This window comes from Mobula birostris, chromosome 15 (assembly GCF_030028105.1).
Source record: "Mobula birostris isolate sMobBir1 chromosome 15, sMobBir1.hap1, whole genome shotgun sequence".
NCBI lineage: Eukaryota > Metazoa > Chordata > Chondrichthyes > Myliobatiformes > Myliobatidae > Mobula > Mobula birostris.
In genome coordinates this window covers 18,148,785-18,170,917 of record NC_092384.1, presented here as the reverse complement: position 1 = coordinate 18,170,917, position 22,133 = coordinate 18,148,785, and the positions used below count along the sequence as shown (strand labels likewise).

Genomic DNA, 22,133 nt, shown 5'->3' with positions numbered 1-22,133 from the left:
GCTGCAACACAAGCCTAAAGCATGATGGATCCACCCCTGTGCTTAACAGTTTTCATGAAATTCTGCACCCTTTTTTCTCCGAACATACCTTCGCTCATTGTGGCCAAAAAGTTATATTTTAATTGATCAGTCCACAGGACTTATTTCCAAAATGCATCAGGCTTGTTTAGATGTTCCTTTGCAAACTTCTGACGCTGAATTTTGCGGTGAGCATGCAGGAAAGGTTTTCTTCTGATGCTCTTCCATGAAGGTCATATTTGTGCAGGTGTCTCTGCACAGTAGAACAGTGCACCACCACTCCAGAGTCTGCTAAACCTTCCTGAAGGTCTTTTGCACTCAAACAGGGATTTTGATTTGCCTTTCTAGCAATCCTACCAGCAGTTCCCTGGGAAAGTTTTCTTGGTCTTCCAGACCTCAACTTGACCTCCACCATTCCTGTTAACTGCCATTTCTTAATTACTTTACAAACGGAGGAAACGTCTACCTGAAAACGCTTTGCTATCTTCTTATAGCCTTCTCCTGTTTTGTGGGCATCATTTACTTTAATTTTCAGAGTGCTAAGCAGCTGCTTAGAGGAGCCCATGGCTGCTGATTGTTGGGACAAGGTTTGAGGAGTCAGGGTATTTATAAAGCTTTGAAATTTGCATCATCTGGCCTTTCCTAACGATAACTGTGAACAAACCATAGCCCTAACAAACTAATTAAGGTCTGAGACCTTGGTAAAAGTTATCTGAGAGCTCAAATCTCTTGGGGTGCTCAAACTTTTGCATGGTGCTCCTTTCTTTTTTTTCACTCTAAAATTGTACAAGACAAAAATAATACACTAATCTTGTTTAAAATGTTGAAAAGAATGTGTCATCTTTAACTTTATGACTTTTGGAGATCAGTTCATCTTCTACTCGCTTAACTATTCACAGTAACAGAAATTTTGACCAGGGTGCCTAAACCTTTGCATGCCACTGTACATGCATTTAAAATTAAAAGTGTAGATAATTTAAAGTTGTGCAACTGTTAACATTTCAATTAAATATACACTAGATTGCGAAACATATTGTACATAAGTCCTATTTGTCTAGTTTTGATAGATGGGATGTACTCCAAACAGGCCCAATTCAAAAATGATTGAAAAACACTTTCAGCTTTTTTGTTTCTCCCACTTCTTTTACTTACCAACCTAGCAGATTCTTTGCACAAAATTCACATCTGAAAAAGTAAAGCACTCTTGGATTTTAGGACTTACATACCCAAGAAATAAACACATTTGCAAACCAGCTTTGACACTGTTAACATGTGCACAGTCCAAAATCTCAGTTCAGTCTTAGTAGAAAACATTGAATGGCTTTTAGCTGTCTTTACCCACAACTGCCTTCCTGGAGTCATCGAGAGATACAGCATAGAAACAGACCCTATATCAGTGCCAACCATCACACCATTTTACACTCTGCACCTTCCACACACCTGGGTTCTTACATCGAGAGATACAGCATAGAAACAGACCCTATATCAGTGCCAACCATCACCCCATTGACACCATTTTACACTCTGCACCTTCCACACACCCCGGTTCTTACACTTACAATGACTAAATGACCTACAACCTGCACATCTTTGTGATGTAGGAGGAAACCCATATGATAACTGTGAGAACATGCAAACTCCACTTAGCAGAGGTCAGGATTCAACCCAGTCTTGCTTCTCGTTAAAAGGAGAAAGAAACAATTAAAAAGTGATTGTTGTAATAGGCCTCTAAGCATTCAGCAGAAATATACATTCTACAACCCCATCTTGGTCCACCATAACACAGATCTTCAGTAGTTTTCTGGTTGATGTTTAGTAATACAAAAGATCTGCGTCTCAGTCTATGAACAGATCGCAAGCACTCTGCAGAAAAACATGGAGAAACAATACTCACCCTTAACTCATAGCACACAAGAATCCACAGAGACTAGTCATGTTTTGAAATGTTATCTATTAAAAAGAGGTGCAATTTTCTGTTTTTACATTCACTTCATACAAATAGGTTGTCACTGGAAAGGTGACCAATATTAAGTACCACAAATTTATGCAAATATGTTTGTTTTTAAATATTTTAATTACTTATACAAACTAGACTCCTTATAAATAAAATTCTCAATTTAAAATAAACACCAAAGAGAAATGTAACCTGCCTTACTTCTGAAGTCTCCACTTTCTTCACTTCAGCTAAATTCATGGTTCTTCTATAACTGAGTTAAACAATGCATGTCACTGAACTGTGCAGCAAAGTGCAGGAGACTGAGATACTGTACACTCAACTTAAGTTACCAGTGTTAGCTGGACCCACTATTGAAAAAGTGAGTGTAATAAATGGCTTAGTCACAAAAGGTTGCTAAAAAAAAAAATCTTGCAAAACAATGAACCTCATCTTCTCTGGCCCATACACTTGTCTTGGAAGAAAACCATTAAGTAATCCTCAAAACTAATCTTCTGAAATCTCAGGCGTTAATTTATTAAAGAGAACTGTGGTGCACACGATAAAAAGGAACTAATTTTTCAACAGGAAAAGAGGCTGAGCTGTTGCATCATTACTGTCATGCGTGTGCAGCAGACAGCCCTCTGGAAGAAAAATGCAACTCCATAATATATATTTTTAAGTACATTACCTCCAACTTGTTAAACCAAACTGGTGTCTGCTAATAGGTTATTTAGTTATAATGGGCTAGAAGTTTTGGCATATTAGTCTCCCCCACAATCCAAATATCGCTTTCCAATAGGAATTAATAACTCCTATTAAGTCGTGGAGAAGGTGGTCAATTGTCGACTGAACCGCACAGAGCCTTGAACCTTTTGAATACCAGGCCATGGTTCGCTACTGAGCATGACATCTGCCTACTGAGGTATCAGGGTCAGCAACCCAGCTTTAACGGAGCAAGTACCATAGAAAGAGTCCAACTGTTTTCCATATTCCAGGAGTGAAATATACTGTTCATTTAGCAATAGTGGATTTGAGTGTACCACACGCATTTTTAAGTCAAAATGTTGCAATTATGTCTCGGTCCTGTCACACAGCATGACTCATGTGTTCCTAGATTGTACAGGAAAAAACTCACTAAAAGAGATTTGCTTATTTTAACAAATTTGTATCGTGAGTTCCCAGAGAATATACTTGCCCACTCCAAGCCCAACAATCAATCAGTAAACAGCTGCACATTGCAGTAAATGAGTATCTCCATACTCTGGCATTAATTCTTTGGCAGTATATGAACACACAATGACATTCTCCATCATTCAGAATGATGTCGTTAACCATACTGGTGGAAACAATCATTTGTGCAATAACCAAATGAATCATAAATCTAACCAGTCAGCAAACAATCAAAAACATTTGCCTTAACAAACTAGAAGTTCCTGGCAAGAACATCTTTTTACTACACTCTAGCAAGATTTGCTTTACATAGTAAGAAAGAGGTCCAGTGGAAGTGTTCACTAAGGAAACTTGCAAAATTAATGTATAGATAAAACAAAGCTCATATACCCACTGAGATGAACCAAACAAAAGATATTGATATACCTTGTGCCCATAAATCTAGGAAAACCTATGTTATCTAGTTCCTCTCAGTATAAATTCCTCATAGATGTCTCAGTCATGCTCAACTTTAACAAACAACTCAAAAAAATATATATTTACTGGCTTTTTCAATTTGGGATCACTATAAGAAACACATAATGGACATGCATGGGTGGGTTATTGGCAGATAGCTAAGTATCACTGCAAAGTTCCTAGAATTCTCATAACAATAAATTGAGCTCATCAACACAGAACCACACAAATTATACAATGTCAGCAGATTCTTCAATGAGTGGTTAAGGCTATCTGCACCTAATTGGTTCTTGGAAGACAAATATAAATTAGTACAGATCCAAAGTGAAAATAGAGTGTTTTGTTGAGATGCTTCAAACCTTCTACTCACTTATGAAGTGGCTAATACCACAGAAACCCGTGTCATCAACAAAAGGATCACCCCAAATATTTGCTGAGCAATGCAAGGCCCGTACCTCCCTGCAAAAACATACAACTTCATCTGGAAAAAAAGCAAAGGAACCAAAATACCAGGGGCCCTGAATTTGCTTGAAAAAAAGACACAACAAAAGTAATGCACCAATTCACAGCAGCATTTTCCACTGTAGGTTAAAGCAAGCAAAACCAAATACAGTACCTTCAGGCACAGAACCTTTTTAAAAACTGTTTATATACAATAAACAAAAGACCAGAGAAACGACTTTGCCTTTAAGAATGAGGGGAGGTTAGGGGAGGGGAGAGATATCAAATCATCATTATCTTAATGCCAGAAAGCACTGCTGTGTCTCATTTCCCTTGAAAGCTGCTCAGTTCCATTTCATCCTTCCTCCGTTTCTGGGTAAACAGGGAGCTGAATGGATAAAGTTTGGCCTTGGCACTGAAGCGCTGTCTAGCAATCTCGATCTCATAGTTCCCAGAATTGACGTACTCTGGGGTCACCACCAGCTTGGCTCCAGAGTCTTCATCGTAATGGTGAACAAAACCTAAGCAAACGTGGCGGGCCAGTGTGTAACTGTAGGCACTGCTGGTTGTCATACCAACATAGCTTCCATTCCGGTATATGGGCTCTCCCCACCAGGGCCAGAGGTCAAGATCCATGTCATGATCATCCAAGATAAACATGGTAAAGCGTCGGCAAATTCCTTTCTGTCTTTGTTGTAGTAATGCCTCACGGCCAATAAAGTCAATCCCCTAAAATTAAATAACAAGGAGCAAACAGAAATTTCAGATTTACATTACATTCAAAGTTACATTAGCCTGTAACTTCATAAAAATATTCCAATTTACATTTTCTCCTTCCTAGCTCAATTCATATAGAGTAGATGACATCTGCAGTGAAGTTCAAAGATGCGTGTTGACTCATTTCTAATTGCTCAGGGACACCCCCACCACTACCCCTTTCCTGCTTGCTGGAACTTCCATTGCTCTTTTTCCACACTCAGTGCCAGTCTGACGAGATGAGGTGCACAGATTAACTACCAGGCTGATACAGAATCAATCTGGAGTACCATAGTAGATGAGTAACCTATCCAGTTATCAGCGGTGCACAGTGGCTGCTGTGTATCTATTCACCCAAGCTATTCCAACAGCACCGCTCAAGTCTTGAACCTCCCATGAAACAGTAAGGCTTCAAGCACATGAATTCACCACCATTTGGAGATCCCCCGCTAAGTTCACACCATCTCAACAGCACTGGGGGAAAAACCTGCAATGCAAGTGTTACAGTGGTTCAAAGCAGCAACTCAGAACCACCTTCCCAAGAGGAATGAGGGATAGGCTATAAATGCTGGCAATACCCAGACCTATGAAAACTGTTGAGCAAATTTTACTAAGTAAGCAAAGTAAGTACATAAAATAAACAGCTTAGCCACTTCCATTACAATTTAACCCAATCATGACATCCTTTCTGAAAAAATTACTTAATTGGTTAAATTCAGAATAGGAAAAAAAAAACCCTGTAAAAATCAGTGACCTTGTCAAATTTGACTCGGAATTCACGACCACATTCTAATGGTGTTGATTTAGCATCCAAGTCCTGGCCCCAAAATGCAAAGAACTTTTCGATCCTGAGGCTGCGTAGTGCATAGTAGCCAGCATTCCGGATTCCATACTTCTGCCCCACATTCATGATTTCATTGTAGACATGAAGTGCGTACTGAAAAATGCAGGAGAGTCAGAGCGATTAGTTGCCAGTGCTGTATCTCATCAAAGTACTCAATCTCAGTGCTGTACAGGCCTGGAAGTAGAAACTTCCCTCCACTGGGAATGTCCAACAAACATATGCATGTGAACCAAGACAGCTGCAAGTAGATTCTTCAGCAATGCAAATACCATTATGAAGTACAATTCTGGGCATATACAAATTTTAAACCACACCTCCCCCTCCCCCCAAAACACACACACACACACACACACAAAATCCAGCCCAAGCCATTTAACTAAATTCCATCCCCATGACTGCTAAATCAGTGGAGATTTATCCACATAAATTGGGATAAAACTGCTCCAAATGGTTCTTTGTTTTCCTCACTGAAGTATGTGTATCTCATGAAAAATGTCAAATCCAAATCATGCATTTGTATCTAATACTGTCATTGATACCTAACTCCAGTTTACATCAATGTGAACAGACCCAATGATAAACCAACGTAAGTAACATGGTTGATTATTAGATTAAGATGATTAATACTCACCTCAATGGGAATGTATAGCATGAAACCGGGTTCTCCTGTGTGTGTCATACTCATCACCCGGATACCATTGGCATAACCAACACTCATCTCCTGTTAAACAGAAGCGCAAAGTAAACACCAGCACATTCTGCTCTCAGTGACACCTTTCTCATCAAAAACATACATGATTGGTAGATACGCCTACCCAATCCCAATACACCCATGGACAAAATTAATACCCAATCTTAACTTCTGAAAATAAAACATGGAAATGTAGTCCTGCTGCATCAACAAGGAATAGCAAATAATAACCTCCTTTTCCAGTTCCCTGACACAAAAAACTACAATAACCAAGAAGAATTCCTTTTGAGGATAGTGGAGTCATAGGCTTGTACAACAAATGGAAATTAGCAGTTGCGTTATATTCATTAAGATAAACAACGTATGCAAGCTCATATTCCTCACTGTCAATAAAAACTAAATGCATTGCTGTGGTTGGCTAGAACTTCCCACTTGTTGACGCATAGACATGGTATCTCACAGGCAAATGTGGAAAACTATCTCAAACAGTAATTGGATAGGAGAACTGATTAAGACTCCAACAGCCAAGAACTATTTGACAACACATTTAATTCCAAATAGATAAACTATTAGACCTTATTTTTTGATGACACTTGGTAAATGCTAATGGTTCGTTTCTTTGACCCACCTTGCAGAACAGCGAAGGGAAGTGATCTGGAGTCATTGGGACGTAAGACAACTCAGAAAGAACATCCATTGCACGGGGTCCAATCAAGTTCAGTGCTAGAGAAGAAGAGATCAATTTCACCATTACAATAATTGGTTCTCCTGTACGAATATCCCAAGACCCTCAATTCTGATCAGCTTTGATCATGAGCCAATATGAGGCACCAGTTTGCTACCACTACAAGGTGCCATAAGCTAGGGACATATCTGCTTTGTAAAAGGTACAGAGAAAGGCAAACTATGCTTTGATATTTTCAAGAAAATCCAATCTAAACCCAAGGAACAGGATCTCATCTTCTACCTGGGCACAACACTGCTCTTTACGCTCTTTGCTGAATTCAACAATTTCAGATAACAAGCTTTACAGTTTTTCTGAGAATTGGCCAGTTAAATTTCTAACTTTACTTAATTCTGATGCAGGGTCATTGACTTTCAACATTAACTATACACGTCCAAGATTCCAAAATCCAAAAACCAAAATTACTTTGAGCACTGACATGAAATCACAAATGGAAAATTCCACAAGGCACTGGGAAGGTTCCCAAGCAGTGAACAATCTCTGTGCAATATAGACAGTTCTGAGAAGTGACCTCATATAGGTTATGAACCAAAGTTAATTAGAAATAGAAAAAACACTGCATTAAGAGAAAAATGAAGACCTCGACCATGTATCGAAAGAATGGAGGGTCAATGAAGTGAACATATGCTGCTTCATAGTATGCTGATCATGATACAAGCAGAGATCTACTATGATGAACTGAAAATTGAAGGTAACTGAATATTCAGCAGACTCACGGAAGAAATAAGAAAAGGCACAGCATTTTTTTTCCAACTTAAAAGTTTTAAAGGTAAACCATCTGCTGACCACAAAGCAGCAAAGAAATTCATTGAAGAGTTTGCGAAGATCGTCGCTGATGAAAATCTAACACTAAAACAAGTCTATAAACACTGATATTAAAAAAAAAGTGCAAGACAAAGATTGCTTACCAGTAGTACATAAATTCAGAGTCAGAAATGATGGTGATTCCAAGCTATCTCATTATATATTCCAAAATCCAAAATACTTCTGGCCCCAAGCTTTTCAGATAAGGGATATTCAACCTGTATTTCTTTTATCCTCAGATGTTGCTTAACTAGCTCAATGTTTCCATCACCAGTTTAAACAAATTCTAGCATTTACAAACACAAGAGATTCTGCAGATGCTGGAAATCCAGAGCAACACACACAAAAAGCTACAGGCAGCATCTATAGAAATGAATAAACAGTCGATGTTTAGGGCTGAGACTCATCACTTGTCATGAAGGGTCTCTGCATTTGTGTGTGTTGCTCTGGCATTTATACTAACTTAATTTGAAATCATTTTCTCAATTACCTATTCCATAACAGTTAGTGTTACATAAACCTCATTGAAATAACTTTTCAGATATCTTCTGTTACTTTCTGACCCATACTGTCATGAAGCATCGGTTTACAGCAAAATGCTGGATTTGTCGTAAAAGATCTGGTAACAAACTTCTTAGAAAATTATGAAAAGGCATGACTTATGAATAGACATCATTTATGAACGATTTGGGGGATTTAATTAGAATTGTAAATGTGGAAATAATGGATATGCTGTAGTTTGTCTGTACTTTTAAAAACACAAAACAAAATGCATAAAAGGTTGCTCATAAACCAAAGCATGTAGCATTTGGTATTGCATGTTAGTATGAAGAGTGAAATAGATAAAACACAGAAAACAGTCAGGATTGGTGGGTTCATTCCAAAAGTCACACTGTTGCTGTTTTTGAGGTGCCAGAGGGATCAGTTATAAGGCTACAACAATTCCAAATGAGCACAGAATGGAAAGATTCAGATACTTTCAGTCAGAAGGTATTAGTTTAGTTAGGCATTTAATTACCAGAATAATTAGTTCAGCACAACATTGTGGATCAACAGGCCTGTTCATCTACAGTACCGTTTCGTGTGCATAACTTCCAATTAATATGAATGACAGACATAGAAAACATAGAAAATAGGTGGAGTAGGCCACTCGGCCCTTCGAGCCTGCACCGCCATTCAGTATGATCATGGCTGATCATCCAACTCAGAACCCTATACCAGCCTTCCCTCCATATCCCCGATCCCTTTAGCCACAAGGGCCATATCTAACTCCCTCTTAAATATAGCCAATGAACTGGCCTCAACTGTTTCCTGTGGCAGAGAATTCCACAGATTCACCACTCTCTGTGTGAAGAAGTTTTTCCTAATCTCGGTCCTAAAAGGCTTCCCCTTTATCCTCAAACTGTGACCCCTCGTTCTGGACTTCCCCAACATCGGGAACAATCTTCCTGCATCTAGCCTGTCCAATCCCTTTAGGATTTTATACGTTTCAATCAGATCCCCCCCTCAATCTTCTAAATTCCAACAAGTATAAGCCTAGTTCATCCAGTCTTTCATCATATGAAAGTCCTGCCATCCCAGGAATCAATCTGGTGAACCTTCTTTGTACTCCCTCTATGGCAAGGATGTCTTTCCTCAGATTTGGGGACCAAAACTGCACACAATACTCCAGGTGAGGTCTCACCAAGGCCTTGTACAACTGCAGTAGTACCTCCCTGCTCCTGTACTCAAATCCTCTTGCTATAAATGCCAGCATACCATTTGCCTTTTTCACCGCCTGCTGTACCTGCATGCCCACTTTCAATGACTGGTGTATAATGACACCCAGGTCTCGTTGCACCTCCCCTTTTCCTAATCGGCCACCATTCAGATAACAATCTGTTTTCCTGTTTTTGTCACCAAAGTGGATAACTTCACATTTATCCACATTAAATAGGTATAGACGAACAGGTATATATCCAAATTTGCAGATGACGTAGTGTTGAGTAGGAAAGTGTGCTGAAAAGGCAGTGACTGAACGAAGGCAGATTATCCAAGTGGGAAGAATGTGGCAGATGAAGTACAATTTGGAAAAATATGAGCTGATGTACCTCAATTAAAAGAATGGGAAAGCACTTTCCTTTAAATATTACAAGGTAGTGAGTACTTCTGTCCAGCGAGATCTGGATGAGCCAGTTTAAGTAAAAATACAAATGCAGCAAGCAAATGTATGGTAAATGGTATGCTGGCCTCATTTTCCAGGGGAATGGAGTACATCTGCAAGGAAGTCTCAGTGAGATTGAGCCTTTTAGTGAGCTAGCCTTTGAATTACTCGGTGCAGTTTTGGTCACTACTCCCGAGTTACACTGTTCTTGGAATCTAGGCTATGTAGGTTTACAAGCCTAATTTCTGGGATGAGGAGGGTTTTTCTATGAAGAATAAATGAAGCTTGGCCTATACTTACCCCAATTTTTTTTTTTTCCGGACAGTATGTGATTTCATTAAAATGACTGGATTCCTTGTTTAACATGGAACCACAAGACTGTAGATGCTGGGATATGTAGCAACACAAACAGCACTGGAGGGAAAGAGTCAACTGTTCATTTCCCTCCAGTGACACTGCCTAACTAGTTGAGCTCCTCCAGCCCTTTTTGTGTTGCTTCTTGTTTAATATTCCTGTGTGGTCAACAGCTGCTGAACAGGGAGGTGAAACGTCCCAGTACTCAACATCAGAGAGGGGTTCCAGCAACCTCCTGCTGCCTCTATAAATGAAGAATGTCATCCAGCCAAAACAGAAATAGAGTGGCAAAAATAGAACTAAAATGAAGTAGTGAGTCATGTTCATGGGTTCAATGTCCTTTCAGGAATCAGGTGGCAAAGGGGAAGAAGCTGTTCCTGAATCACTGAGTGTGTGCCTTCACACTTCTGTACCTCTTTCCTGCTGGTAGCAATGAGAACACGACATGACCTGGGTGATGGGGGACTTAATGATGGGTGCCATCTTTTTGAAGCATCGCTCCTTGAAGATGTCTTGGATACTATGCAGGCTAGTGCCCATGATGGAGCTAAGTTTACAACTCTCTGCAGCATACTCCGATCCTGTGCAGTAGCACTCCACCCCTCATGCCAGACAGTGATGCAGCCAGTTAGAACGCTCTCCATGGTACATCTGTAGAAATTTCAGTGTCTTTGGAGATATACCAAATCTCCTCAAACTCCTAATGAAATACAGCTGCTATTGCACCTTCTTTGTAGCTGCATCGATATGTTGGGTCTAGGTCTGATCCTCAGATATTGACACTTAGGAATTGGAAATTGCTCACCCTTTCTATTTCTAATTCCCCTATGAGGCCTGGTGTGTGTTCCCTCATCTTATGCTTTCTTAAGCCCACAATCAGTTCTTTGGTCTTACTGTACACCCTCTCATCACTGTCTGAAATTCTGCCGACGATGGTTGTATCATCAGCTAATTTATAGATGACATTTGAGCTGTGCCTAGCCACAGTCATAGGTGTACAGAGTAGAACAGTGGGATAAGGACACTTACTTGAGATGCACCAGTCCTAGAAAAAACAGGTAATTAACTAAAATAGACAGTTTCCATGCTTGTTAAGCTTTTATTTTCTCCCAGTGGTTAGTTTGTAAACTCTTTCTCTAGTGCCAGACACTGCCTAGATCAATTCAGTGAAATTCTGAGAGTGCTTTTATTTCCTAAGCAGTGTAACTGTAACAGCCGAGTGACAAAATGTGGCAAAAGCCACTGAAGGTAGTTGTCAGTAGTGGCGTGTGACTATCCGACATGCACGAGTACCTGTGTATTTCCAGGTTACATCCTCAAGTTGCAGCTGATTGTCTCTGGGGATACGCTGCTTGAGCCAAGACCAACAATGTACCTGCTGATCCGTGGGGGAAATGATAAAGAAACTGGAAAGAAATAACAAACACATACGTTAAACATACAATAACATACGTTAAATTCCGCATTGTGAAAAGCAGTATCAACAGAATCCCACCTGTCATACTGATGGCTGTCAATAGAACAATGAACATCTTACTTCTGCAGTCATTTGGCACCCTAACAGACATTTTATCATGGCCTTCTGTTCCTACTTGAACTTTGTGATTTTCAAACCAGCTGGCAGAAAATTAATGAAAAAAAAACTTAATTTACTCTGACAAAAAAACCAAATATGATGAAATACATAAAGAATGAATATCTATCACTCCTTTTTTTTGGGCAGAGTGATCAAATCTTCAGACATCAATTCGGTAGCTCCATTACGGTTAGCCAGGTTCTTATTGGCAAACACTGGTGTAATGTACTGGAATGTGACGATGTGGCTAAATAAAACAAGGTGCCAGCAACAGGAAAGCTCAACTCAGCTTCAATTTGGCAAAATTCACTGTCCAGCAGATCAGAACACGGCAAACTGGCACTGAGAGTTATGTTCTGCAGGAACTGCAGAGGGAATTTAGAGGGCTGGAGAAGAAATGGAGCAGTTTTAGAACACAAGCTGAATACTAAGACCATAAGATATAAGAGCAGAATTAGGCCATTTTCAGTCTCAGCCCCAGTCTCCTGCTTTCTCCTTGTATCCCTTCATGCCCTGACTAATCAAGAATCTATCAACCTCTGCCTTAAATATACCCAAAGACAGCCTCCACAACCACAGTGGAAACAACTACTACAGATGCATCACTCTCTGGCTAAAGAAATTTCTCTGCCATTCCAATTTAAAGGCTGATCGCTTAAATTCAATCTAATCAAATGTACCAGGGAAAATTGTCCATGCCTGGCACTGAGTTTAGCTTCCATATCAAACCACAAAACAATTCCACTTTCTGCGAGATTCCTTAGGCCAACGTATGGAAAAAGCTGTAGCCCGATAGTCATGCAAGTCTGCTCTTACCCCATTCTCCCTCCACCCTACCAGGGACAGGGTTCCTCGTGTCCTCACCTACCATCCCACCAGCCTCCGCATCCAGCACATAAATCTCTGCAATTTCTGCCACCTCCAACGGGATCCCTTCACCAGACACATCTTTCCCTCACCCCCACTTTCCACAGGGATCAGTCCCTACATGACTCCATGTCCATTCGCCCCTCCCCACTGATCTCCCTCCTGCTACTTATCCTTGCAAGCAGAACAAGTGCTACACCTGTCTCTACAGCATCTCCCTCACTACCATTCAAGGCTCCAAACAGTCCTTCCAGGTGAGCGACATTTCACCTGAGAGTCTGTTGAGGTCATATACTGTGTCCGGTGCTCCAGGTGTGGCCTCCTGTCTATCGGAGAGACCCAATGTAGATTAAGAGACCGCTTCGCCAAGCATCTACACTCCATCTGCCAGAAGAACTGGGATCTCCCAGTGGGCACCCATTTTAATTTCACTTCCCATTCTCATTCTGACACGTCAATCCATGGCCTCCTATATTATTGCGATGAGGCCACACTCAGGTTGGAGGAACACCGCCTTAAATTCCGCCTGGGTAGCCTCCAACCTGATGGCATGAACACTGATTCCTCAAACTTCTAATAATAGCCGTTCCCCCTTCACCATTCCCCATCCTCTTTTCTCTTTCACCTTAACTCCTTGGTCTGCCCATTGTCTCCCTCTGGTGCTCTTCCCTCCTTCTCTTTCTTTCATGGTCTTCTGTCTTCTTCTATTGGATTCCCCCTTCTCCAGCCCTGTATCTCTTTCACCAATCAACTTCCCAGCTCTTTACTTCATCCCTCCCCCTCCCAGCTTCACCTTGTGTTTCATGGTACCCTCCCCCACCTTTCAAATCTACCCCTCATCTTTGTTCTCCAGTCATGCCAAAGGGTCTCTGCCCAAAAGGTTGACTGTACTTTTTTCCCCCAACAGATGCTGCCTGGCCTGCTGAGTTCCTCCAGTATTTTGTGTGTGTTGATTTAATAGTCACATTAATGCACTACACATGTACCCCCACGTGCAGATATTTGAAAAAGTACCTGCGTTTGCTGAGTCGCACAACACTGCAGTCGTTCTCGTAGCCACCCTGATCATTCAGCATTCCTGTGTGCACAATATGTCCTACTGGAACATCCAAGTCATTGGAGCAGAGGTGCTGCAAAACCTCAAGTGCTTGGTCACCTGAGGACTGAATTAAATGATCAAATCATAATCATATGAAGACAACGAAAAACTCATTCCCTTTTTAAGTAAACTTACAATAGCACCAAAAAGGAAAAAAAAACTGGTTAAGAATCTAAGCACTATGACAAAAAAAGTTGCTGCACTTTACCAAATCAAAAATGGGCAGTGTCAGGTTTGTTGATAGAAGAGGTAGTCAAATTGTGAAAAGTAAAATTTTGCAGAGGAAGGTGGGAGAATGAACGGGGGAGAGGGGGAAATGAAGAAGGATGATGCCTCATTTGCACTTAATCATATAATCTGTGAAATTCACTGCCTGTCAGCTGTGGAGGCTGTCATCGAATATATTTAAAGTGGAGGACAAAAGATTGGGGAAAAAGGCAGGAGAATGGGGTTAAGAGGGATAATAAATCAACCATGATGGAATTTTGGAGGAGACATGATGGGCCAAACGGCTTAATTCTGCTCCTACTTCTTATGGTCTAATGTGCAACCAAGCTGACCCATATTTCTACCTCAAACTCCAGCATCTGAAACCACTGAAGTGGGGAAGGGTAATTGGACCTTCCACTACAAGATTACTTTTCACAATTCGACTGCCTCTTCTATCAACAAAACTGTCACTGCCCATTTTTGATTTGGTAAAGAACTGCACAACTTCCTCAATTATGACCGACCGACGAATGACTGACTATATGTATATAAATGGGGGAGGGGGGAAAATAAGAAGAATGATAGAAGTGACACATCATATAGCAATAAGGAGAGAAAAAATGAAATACGAGGGTAAGCTAGCGAATAATTTAAATGCTTTTTCAGATATATAAAGAGTGAAAGAGAGGCAGGAGTGGATATCAGATAGCCAGAAAATGATGCTGGAGAGGTAGTAATGGGGACAAAGAAATGGCAGACAAACTTAATAAGTATTTTGCGTCAGGCTTCACAGTGGAATATATCAGCAGTATTTCAGAAATTCTAGATTGTCAGGGAACAGAAGTGAGCTTAGTTGCTATTACTAAGTAGGAGGTGCTTTGGAAGCTAAAAAGGCGGAAGGTAGATAAGTCACATGGACCAGATGGACTACACCCCAGGGTTCTGAATGAGGTAGCTGAAGAGACTGTGGAGGGACTATTAGTGATCTTTCAAGATTCACTAGATTCTAAAATGGTCTGGAAGACTGGAAAATTGCAAATGTCACTCCACTCTAAGAAATGAGGGAGGCAATAGGAAATTATTGGCCAGTCAGTTTGACTTCAGCAGTTGGGAAGATGTTGGGAGTCCATTATTAAGGATGAGGTTTCGGAGTAACGAATCTGAGGAAATAACACACACGGTAGACAGAGGAGAGTCAGTGGATGTTGATGTTGTTCACTTGGATTTCAGAAGGCATTTGACAAGGTGCCATGCATGACGCTGATAAACAAGATAAGAGCCCATGTTACTACAGGAAAGATACTGGCATGGACAGAAGATTGGCTGACTGGCAGGAGGCAATAAGTGGGAATAAAGGGGGCATTTTCTGGTTGGCTGACAGTAACATGGCATTCTGCAGGGGTTGGTATTGGGACAGCTTATATTCATGTTATATGTCAAAGATTTGGATGATGGAATTGATGGCTTTGTAGCCATGCTCGCGGACAATATGAAGATAGGTGTACAGGCAGATAGTGTTGAAGAAGCAGGACGTCTGCAGAAGGACTTAGACAAATTGGGAAAATGGACAAAGATTCAGACTATATTCTAAATGGGGAGAAAGTTCAGCAATCACAGGTGTAAAGGGACTTGGAAGTCCTCATGCAGGATTCCCTGAAGGTTAACGAGCAAGTTGAATCAATGGTCATTAAGGCAAATGCAATATTAAGTCTTTTCAAGAGGACTAGAATATAAAAGCAAAGATGCAATGCTTTGTAAGGCATTGGTCAGACTGCACATAGAGTATCGTGAGCAGGTCTGGACCCCTTATCCAAGAAAAGATGTGCTGGTATTGGAGTGCATCCAGGTGGTTTAAGAGAATCATTCTGGGAATGAAAGGGTTAATGTATGAAGAGCACCTGCTGGCCCTGGGTCTGAACTCGCTGGAATTTAGAATGAGGGGAATCTTGCTGAGGTCCATCGAATATTGAAAAGCCTAGATAAAGTCGATGTTTCCTATAGTGGAAGAGTCTAGGACCAGAGGGCACAACCTCAGAATAGAGAGCATCGCTCTAGAAGACAGATAAGGAGGAACTTCTTTAGTTAGAGGATGGTGAATCTATGGAATTTATTGCCACAGATGGCTGTGGAGGCCAAATCATTAAGTATATTTAAAGTGGAGGTTGATGGGTTCTTGATTAGTAAGAGCATCAAAGGAGAATGGGGTTGAGAGGAATAATGAATCAATCATGGTGGAATTGCAGAGCATTCTTGATGGGCCAAATGGCCTAATTCTGCTCCTATGTCTTATGATCTGGACATGTCACACCCCAAGACCAACAAACTACAGATGTGACTATGATAGCAATGCTTTTGAAACATACTAAATGCTAGTAGAAGACCTTAAGAGCACTTCGTATTGAAAATATACATTACATGTATATATTTCAGAAACATTAATCGTGAACATGCAATAAGCAAAAAAAAAAAAACCACTAAACAACCTGAAATAAAAAGTTTCAAACACACATTAGCATTTCACAAATGCTTAATGACAGCAACAGACATACAGGTCTCATCTGAATACAAGCTTGGGATCATATAATATATTGTATTTATTACTTACTTTTTTTATTTACTAATCCTAAAGGCAGTTAACTACATCTGGATACACAACTAAACACGTGGGCAATGTACTGGATGATATTGCAATAAAAAGTGGATAAAAACCACATGAAACAATGCATGGATATAAATTATTTTATAGACCGCTAGAATATAGTTTGTGCCACGCAGGAGGGACCTGGGACCAGAAATGCATTTCCATTTATCTAATCCAGTCTAACAAGGAATGGCATCTATAACCAGTCAACCTTAAGAGTAATGTCAGACTGAAGCAGACTGAAATCTGAAAGAACAATCATTCGAACATCAGATGGTTCTGGAGTCTGTTGACGATTTTTTAAAATTACCATGTACAACAGATTTAAGAAACAATGAGTTCTAGGAGTAGAGATACAAGGGAGGTACCACAGAACTATATTGCAACAAAGGAGGCATTTGTAACATGGGAAAAGCTGTCTAATGAGTACAGGTTAACATTAAAAGCTCAATAGTCCGTGTAATTTCAACAAACCCATTCTAGCGAACATATTACAACCTTGGAAATAGTAGGAGAAAGTTAACAACGCCATGAATGAAACATTATAGCAAGTCAGAATACAGTTTTCAACTGCAACAATGTGTTTGGATGGAACTTAAATAAGACTTAAGAATTCTGCGACGGCTTTGGTAAGCTAGTGTTTTTGGTTATTATGATTATGACCAGTGCTCATAATTCCCCAGATTTCTAGCACAGTCCCCAAATTGAAGATCATGGCCACTACATCAATAATTGCCACCAAATATTCCCATGTCACGTTTGGACCTGGGGTCTTAACAACTTTCTTGTGTAAGCTCTGCTTTAATTTTTGCACTCTTGTATCACAGCCATCTCCTCTTTCTCTTTGAGAATCTATTTCTCTGAGACCTCAATAAGTGGAAGACTATTTTTGCAGCTTATCCCCCTTTACTATCCATTTATAAATCTATCAAAATACTTTTATGTTTTCTGTTGTCAGTTATTGCCTACTCTCATATACTTTCTTTGTCCTCATTTCCTTTAACAATCTCCTGACAGGTTTCTTTTCAACCTGGTGCCCAGCCAGTGAGAATACAGCCTTCTGCTCTATTGTGACTTTTTTGCTACAAGTATCTTTCAAGTCTATATTTTTAAAGACTTCGAGTTCATGATACCATTGTGGGAGTTCACCAAGTGTCCTGAAAATCTTCACTACCTGTCACATACTGCTTATCTAAACAGACTGAATTTTTCTTGATCGTGCTGCTACAAGAGAAAGCTTTAGAAGGTTGTAGGCCTAATGCTACAAATAGATGAGCCTAGATGGTGTGGACTAGTTAGGCCAAAGAATGTTTTACTGTGCTATATATGAACTCTACCTATGAAACTTACACTAAGTTCAAACTTGGTGAAAGATGACATGTCAATTACACAAACAGCCTCCTTGCAGCATGTCACTTCTGCTCCAACAATGTCAAACCAATCAGGTTTGTAGAAGGTCTTCCTCTGGTCCAACTGCAGCAAATCTGGAAAGATAAAAGAAGGAATCTCAGACAGAATTCAGAAACGTATGTGCATAAGAAACAGAAGCAAGAGTGATTCATTCACCTGCCCAACAGCTTATCTGTCCCAACCCTCAAGTATCAGTTCCTCATAGCTCTCAATTCCTTGATCTTTCAAAAATGTATCTACATCCTCTTTAAGTTAACGATTCTCCTCACAACGCTCTGAGATAGATAATTCCAAAAATCATCATCCTCAGCAAGATGTTCCTGCATATTAACGGAGGTAGAGAAACATATAGAATAATAAAAAGCGAGACTGAAACAACAGATGGAATCTGGGCATCAAGTAATATTACTTAGTTATAAAAGGTAGCAGTGTTGTAAACCAAGGGCTCAGTGGTGGGTCCATTTCCGTTCTACAAATTTATCCAATTTATAATTGGATACAGATAACATTTTAATTTTCTGGGAAGATAAAATTAGGTTTGGTAAATACCAAGGAGGATTGTTAGAAAACTTACAAAAGCAGAAGAGCCAGATAGCAAGGTGTTAACAACATTCTAGACAATGTCCACCTATGACTCCCTCATAGTCTGTGGTTGCAACTTAGTGTTTGCTGACCGACAATGAGACTGGTGAACCCCCAACCGGATACAGCAGGTTGACCTGCTGGTGTACTCTTTCAGACATCCCACCTCTCCCGGAAGTTCCGGGAGTCTCCCGCATATTAATAGTGGCTCCCTGATGCCCGTAAATTATATACAATGTCCTGGAAATTGATTTTTTTGAGAGCGAGCGTGAGAGAAAGAGCAAGAAAGCAAGAGAAAGAGCAAGAAAGCAAGCGCAAGTGAGAGCGACCACAAGAAAGACAGCGAGAGCAAGAGCGAGAAAGCAAGCGTGCACACGTGCGAGACAGCAAGAGCAAGAGAAAGCAAGCACGTGCACGAGAGCGAGAGCGAGCGCGAGTGAGAGCGGCCACGGGCGAGCGCGAGTGAGAGCGGCCACGGGCGAGCGCGAGTGAGAGCGGCCACGGGCGAGCGCGAGTGAGAGCGGCCACGGGCGAGCGCGAGTGAGAGCGGCCACGGGCGAGAGAGCGAGCGTGAGTGCGACCACAGGCGGGAGAGCACGCGCGAGAAAGAGCAAGTGAGTTCCAAAAAAAGTCGGAGTGGCAGAGTGTTCTAAAAAAAGAAAATATAAAACGTACGTCACCCCAGACTATACTAAAGTGTAGCCCTGCCTAACAGGGATCAATATAATGATAGTGTTGCTCGCTGCACTAGTTGCAACAGTGACTTTTCTATTGCCCATGGTGGGTTACGACTGCAAAAGACATGTTGAGGTGATTGAGTTTAACAGCAGTCATTTGTTCATTAGCATAGCTAACGTTATTTAAACTAGCTGGCTAGCTGCTAAGGAGCTACTCTATTGCAGACATCCCACCTCTCCCTGGAGTCTCCCGCAAATTGATGGTACTACCTCCCTGAAATGAGTTTTTGCAGGGTGGATGTCTGCTCTTTGCCACACAGCATTCATTGGTGCAATGGAGAGTCACATTTAGCATAACTGGGCCTTTTTGCACATGAATGTGACTTCCTATTTCACAAGTGATTGACTGGAAATCCTCTGTAATCTTGCTCAAATATCCTTTGGCTGCATTTTGTTCCTGTCTGCAAACAACTGAGTGATGTCATGAGGCATATCAATCTACCTTGCAGTTAAAGGGAAATGGGGAAAAACTATTTTTTTTTAACTGAAGAAAAAATGAGGCTGGCTTCTGCCTTAATTTAATTGTTTGTCCAAACAGATCTGCCTTGCTGCCTGATAATTTTAGCAAAGAAACTTAAGAGCAATATTCACCAAATTCAGTTTCCCAATCCACCCACCCCAGATCTAGACTGAGAGATAGGCCCTGAGAGCTCCATTCCCCAAAACGCTCTCTGGGTGGGACTGGCTTGCTGGATGGTTAAGTACTTGCATGCTGACAAAGCCAGGAGTTTCCTCCACCTGATGGTACTGAAATCTTCGTGGGTTCTTCAGAAAGTGGCCAGCTGGGGGGGGGGGGGACTTCCGGGTCATCAAGGGAATGGCAGCGTAAAGAAAAGGTCTCTCGACAAAAAAGAAGGTAAACTGCCCCATAATCGAATTTAGACAAATACTTAATATTGCATAACTATATTAATAAAAGGGGCAAGGATGATGTCTAAGAACAAGATTAAAAAATCCGCTCCGAAGGCTGATAAACATAAAGAGACGCAGCAAGGCGACGGGCCTAGCTCCCCCACGGCAAGCCAGGACGGAAATAATGAGGGGGAATCGGTGACTCTGTCCTTGATTCTCGGAGAGATTCGCGAGTTCCGACAAGATAACAGCAAACAGCTGGAAGATATTAAAGGAGAAATAGTAAAAACTAACTCGCGGATAGATGAAGCCGAAGCGAGGATTGTTGGAATTGAAGAGAAGCTACAAAACGCAGAGGAGGTGATAGCAGAAATGCTGAAGCTGCAAGACCAGCTCCAGTGGAAACTAATAGATCAGGAAGGCCACACGAGAAGGGAAAATGTGAGGATTTACGGAGTTCCCGAAGGAACTGAAGGTAAACCCGGATTGATGATTCCCTTCGTGGAGAAGCTACTTAGAGAGAACCTTGATATACCGGCCGCAAAAGACCTACAGATAGAAAGAGCTCACCGCGCGTTGGCACCACAGCCTCCAGCAGGCGCCCAGCCCAGATCGATTCTGGTCAGATTTCTCAGTTACAGAACGAAGGAAGAGGTGCTTAAAAGGGCATGGCAAAAGAAAGGTTTCATGTGGAACAACTGTAAAATCAGTTTAGACCACAACTACGCACCGGGGATTCTTGCCAGACGGAAGGAATATACGGAAACATGGAGAGTCCTGAAGGAAAACAACATCAGATTCCAGATCCTGTATCCAGCTCGGCTGAGAGTCTTTTACGACGAAGGGACAAAAACTTACGCTACGGTGGAGGAGGCAACATTGGACCTGGCGGACCGGGGACTACCTATTAAAGTTATCACCCAACCGGAGTCGCTACTGGAGAGGATTCGGCAGAAGTCGTGGCAGTTAGTGCGGCGAGGACGCTCCACACGAACCGGAGTGTCAAACTACAAGGAAAAGCTGCAAATATTCAGACGCGAATGTACAGAGAACACAGATTAATTAAGAGAAATGACTGAAAAGAGTAAATCGGACTTAAAGGTAAAATGAAAACTGGTAACTTAAAATAAACTAGACGGAATAACTTGAATGATAGCAATATGGTCGAGACATAAATAGGAGAAAATTCTCTATGATTATTCAAACTGCTGAGGGCCCTCTAACACAGGGTGAAGATAGAGGTTATCCCTCTGAACTGAGGCGGGTCGGTGCTCAGGCCTCACTGTGGGAAGTCGGGAAAAATTTTCAAATGTTGCACGTTCAAAAATGTCTAGGGTATGGTTATATGTCTTGGTTTACTGTTGAGAAGGGATTGCTTACTGTTTGGTTAGAAAAGGAGAGTGTTTTTTTTTCTACTAGAGAAAAATGCAAACTGAATTGGTAAAAATATTTTCCTATAATGTTAATGGGGTTTAGAATCCAATTAAAAGAAATAAGATTATGTCCAAATTGAAAAAAGAGAGGGCACAAATAGCTTTCCTCCAGGAAACACATATAAGCCAATCTGAACATGGAAAATTAAAAAGAATGGGCTTTAAGCATGTATTTTTTTCATCATATAGATTGAGTCACAAAAGAGTGGTAGCTACTTTAATATCAAGTACTCTTAATTATGAACATATTTCAGAGACTAGAGACAAAGAAGGACGGTTTGTAAAAATCACAGGAAGAATAGAAGGTACAGAAATAACATTGCTGAATGTTTATGCTCCTCCAGGTTGTGAATGGTCATTTTATAGAC

At 40.9% G+C, this 22,133-nt stretch overlaps 1 protein-coding gene across 5 annotated transcripts in view; it reads right to left on the bottom strand.

Moving 5' to 3' along the window:
* Positions 1–1,966: 1,966 nt before the first annotated feature.
* pdpr (pyruvate dehydrogenase phosphatase regulatory subunit) overlaps positions 1,967–22,133 on the bottom strand; it is a 57,668-nt gene continuing 37,501 nt past the window's right edge. For all 5 annotated transcript variants that reach the window (XM_072279382.1, XM_072279383.1, XM_072279384.1 and 2 more), the window contains 7 exons: positions 18,102–18,235; positions 13,816–13,964; positions 11,652–11,764; positions 6,941–7,035; positions 6,253–6,342; positions 5,532–5,714; positions 1,967–4,750 (listed from right to left, as the gene is read on the bottom strand). In XM_072279382.1, the coding sequence (XP_072135483.1) occupies positions 4,346–4,750; positions 5,532–5,714; positions 6,253–6,342; positions 6,941–7,035; positions 11,652–11,764; positions 13,816–13,964; positions 18,102–18,235 (1,169 nt within the window). In that variant the 3' untranslated portion in view covers positions 1,967–4,345. The remainder of the gene's footprint in view (positions 4,751–5,531; positions 5,715–6,252; positions 6,343–6,940; positions 7,036–11,651; positions 11,765–13,815; positions 13,965–18,101; positions 18,236–22,133) is intronic.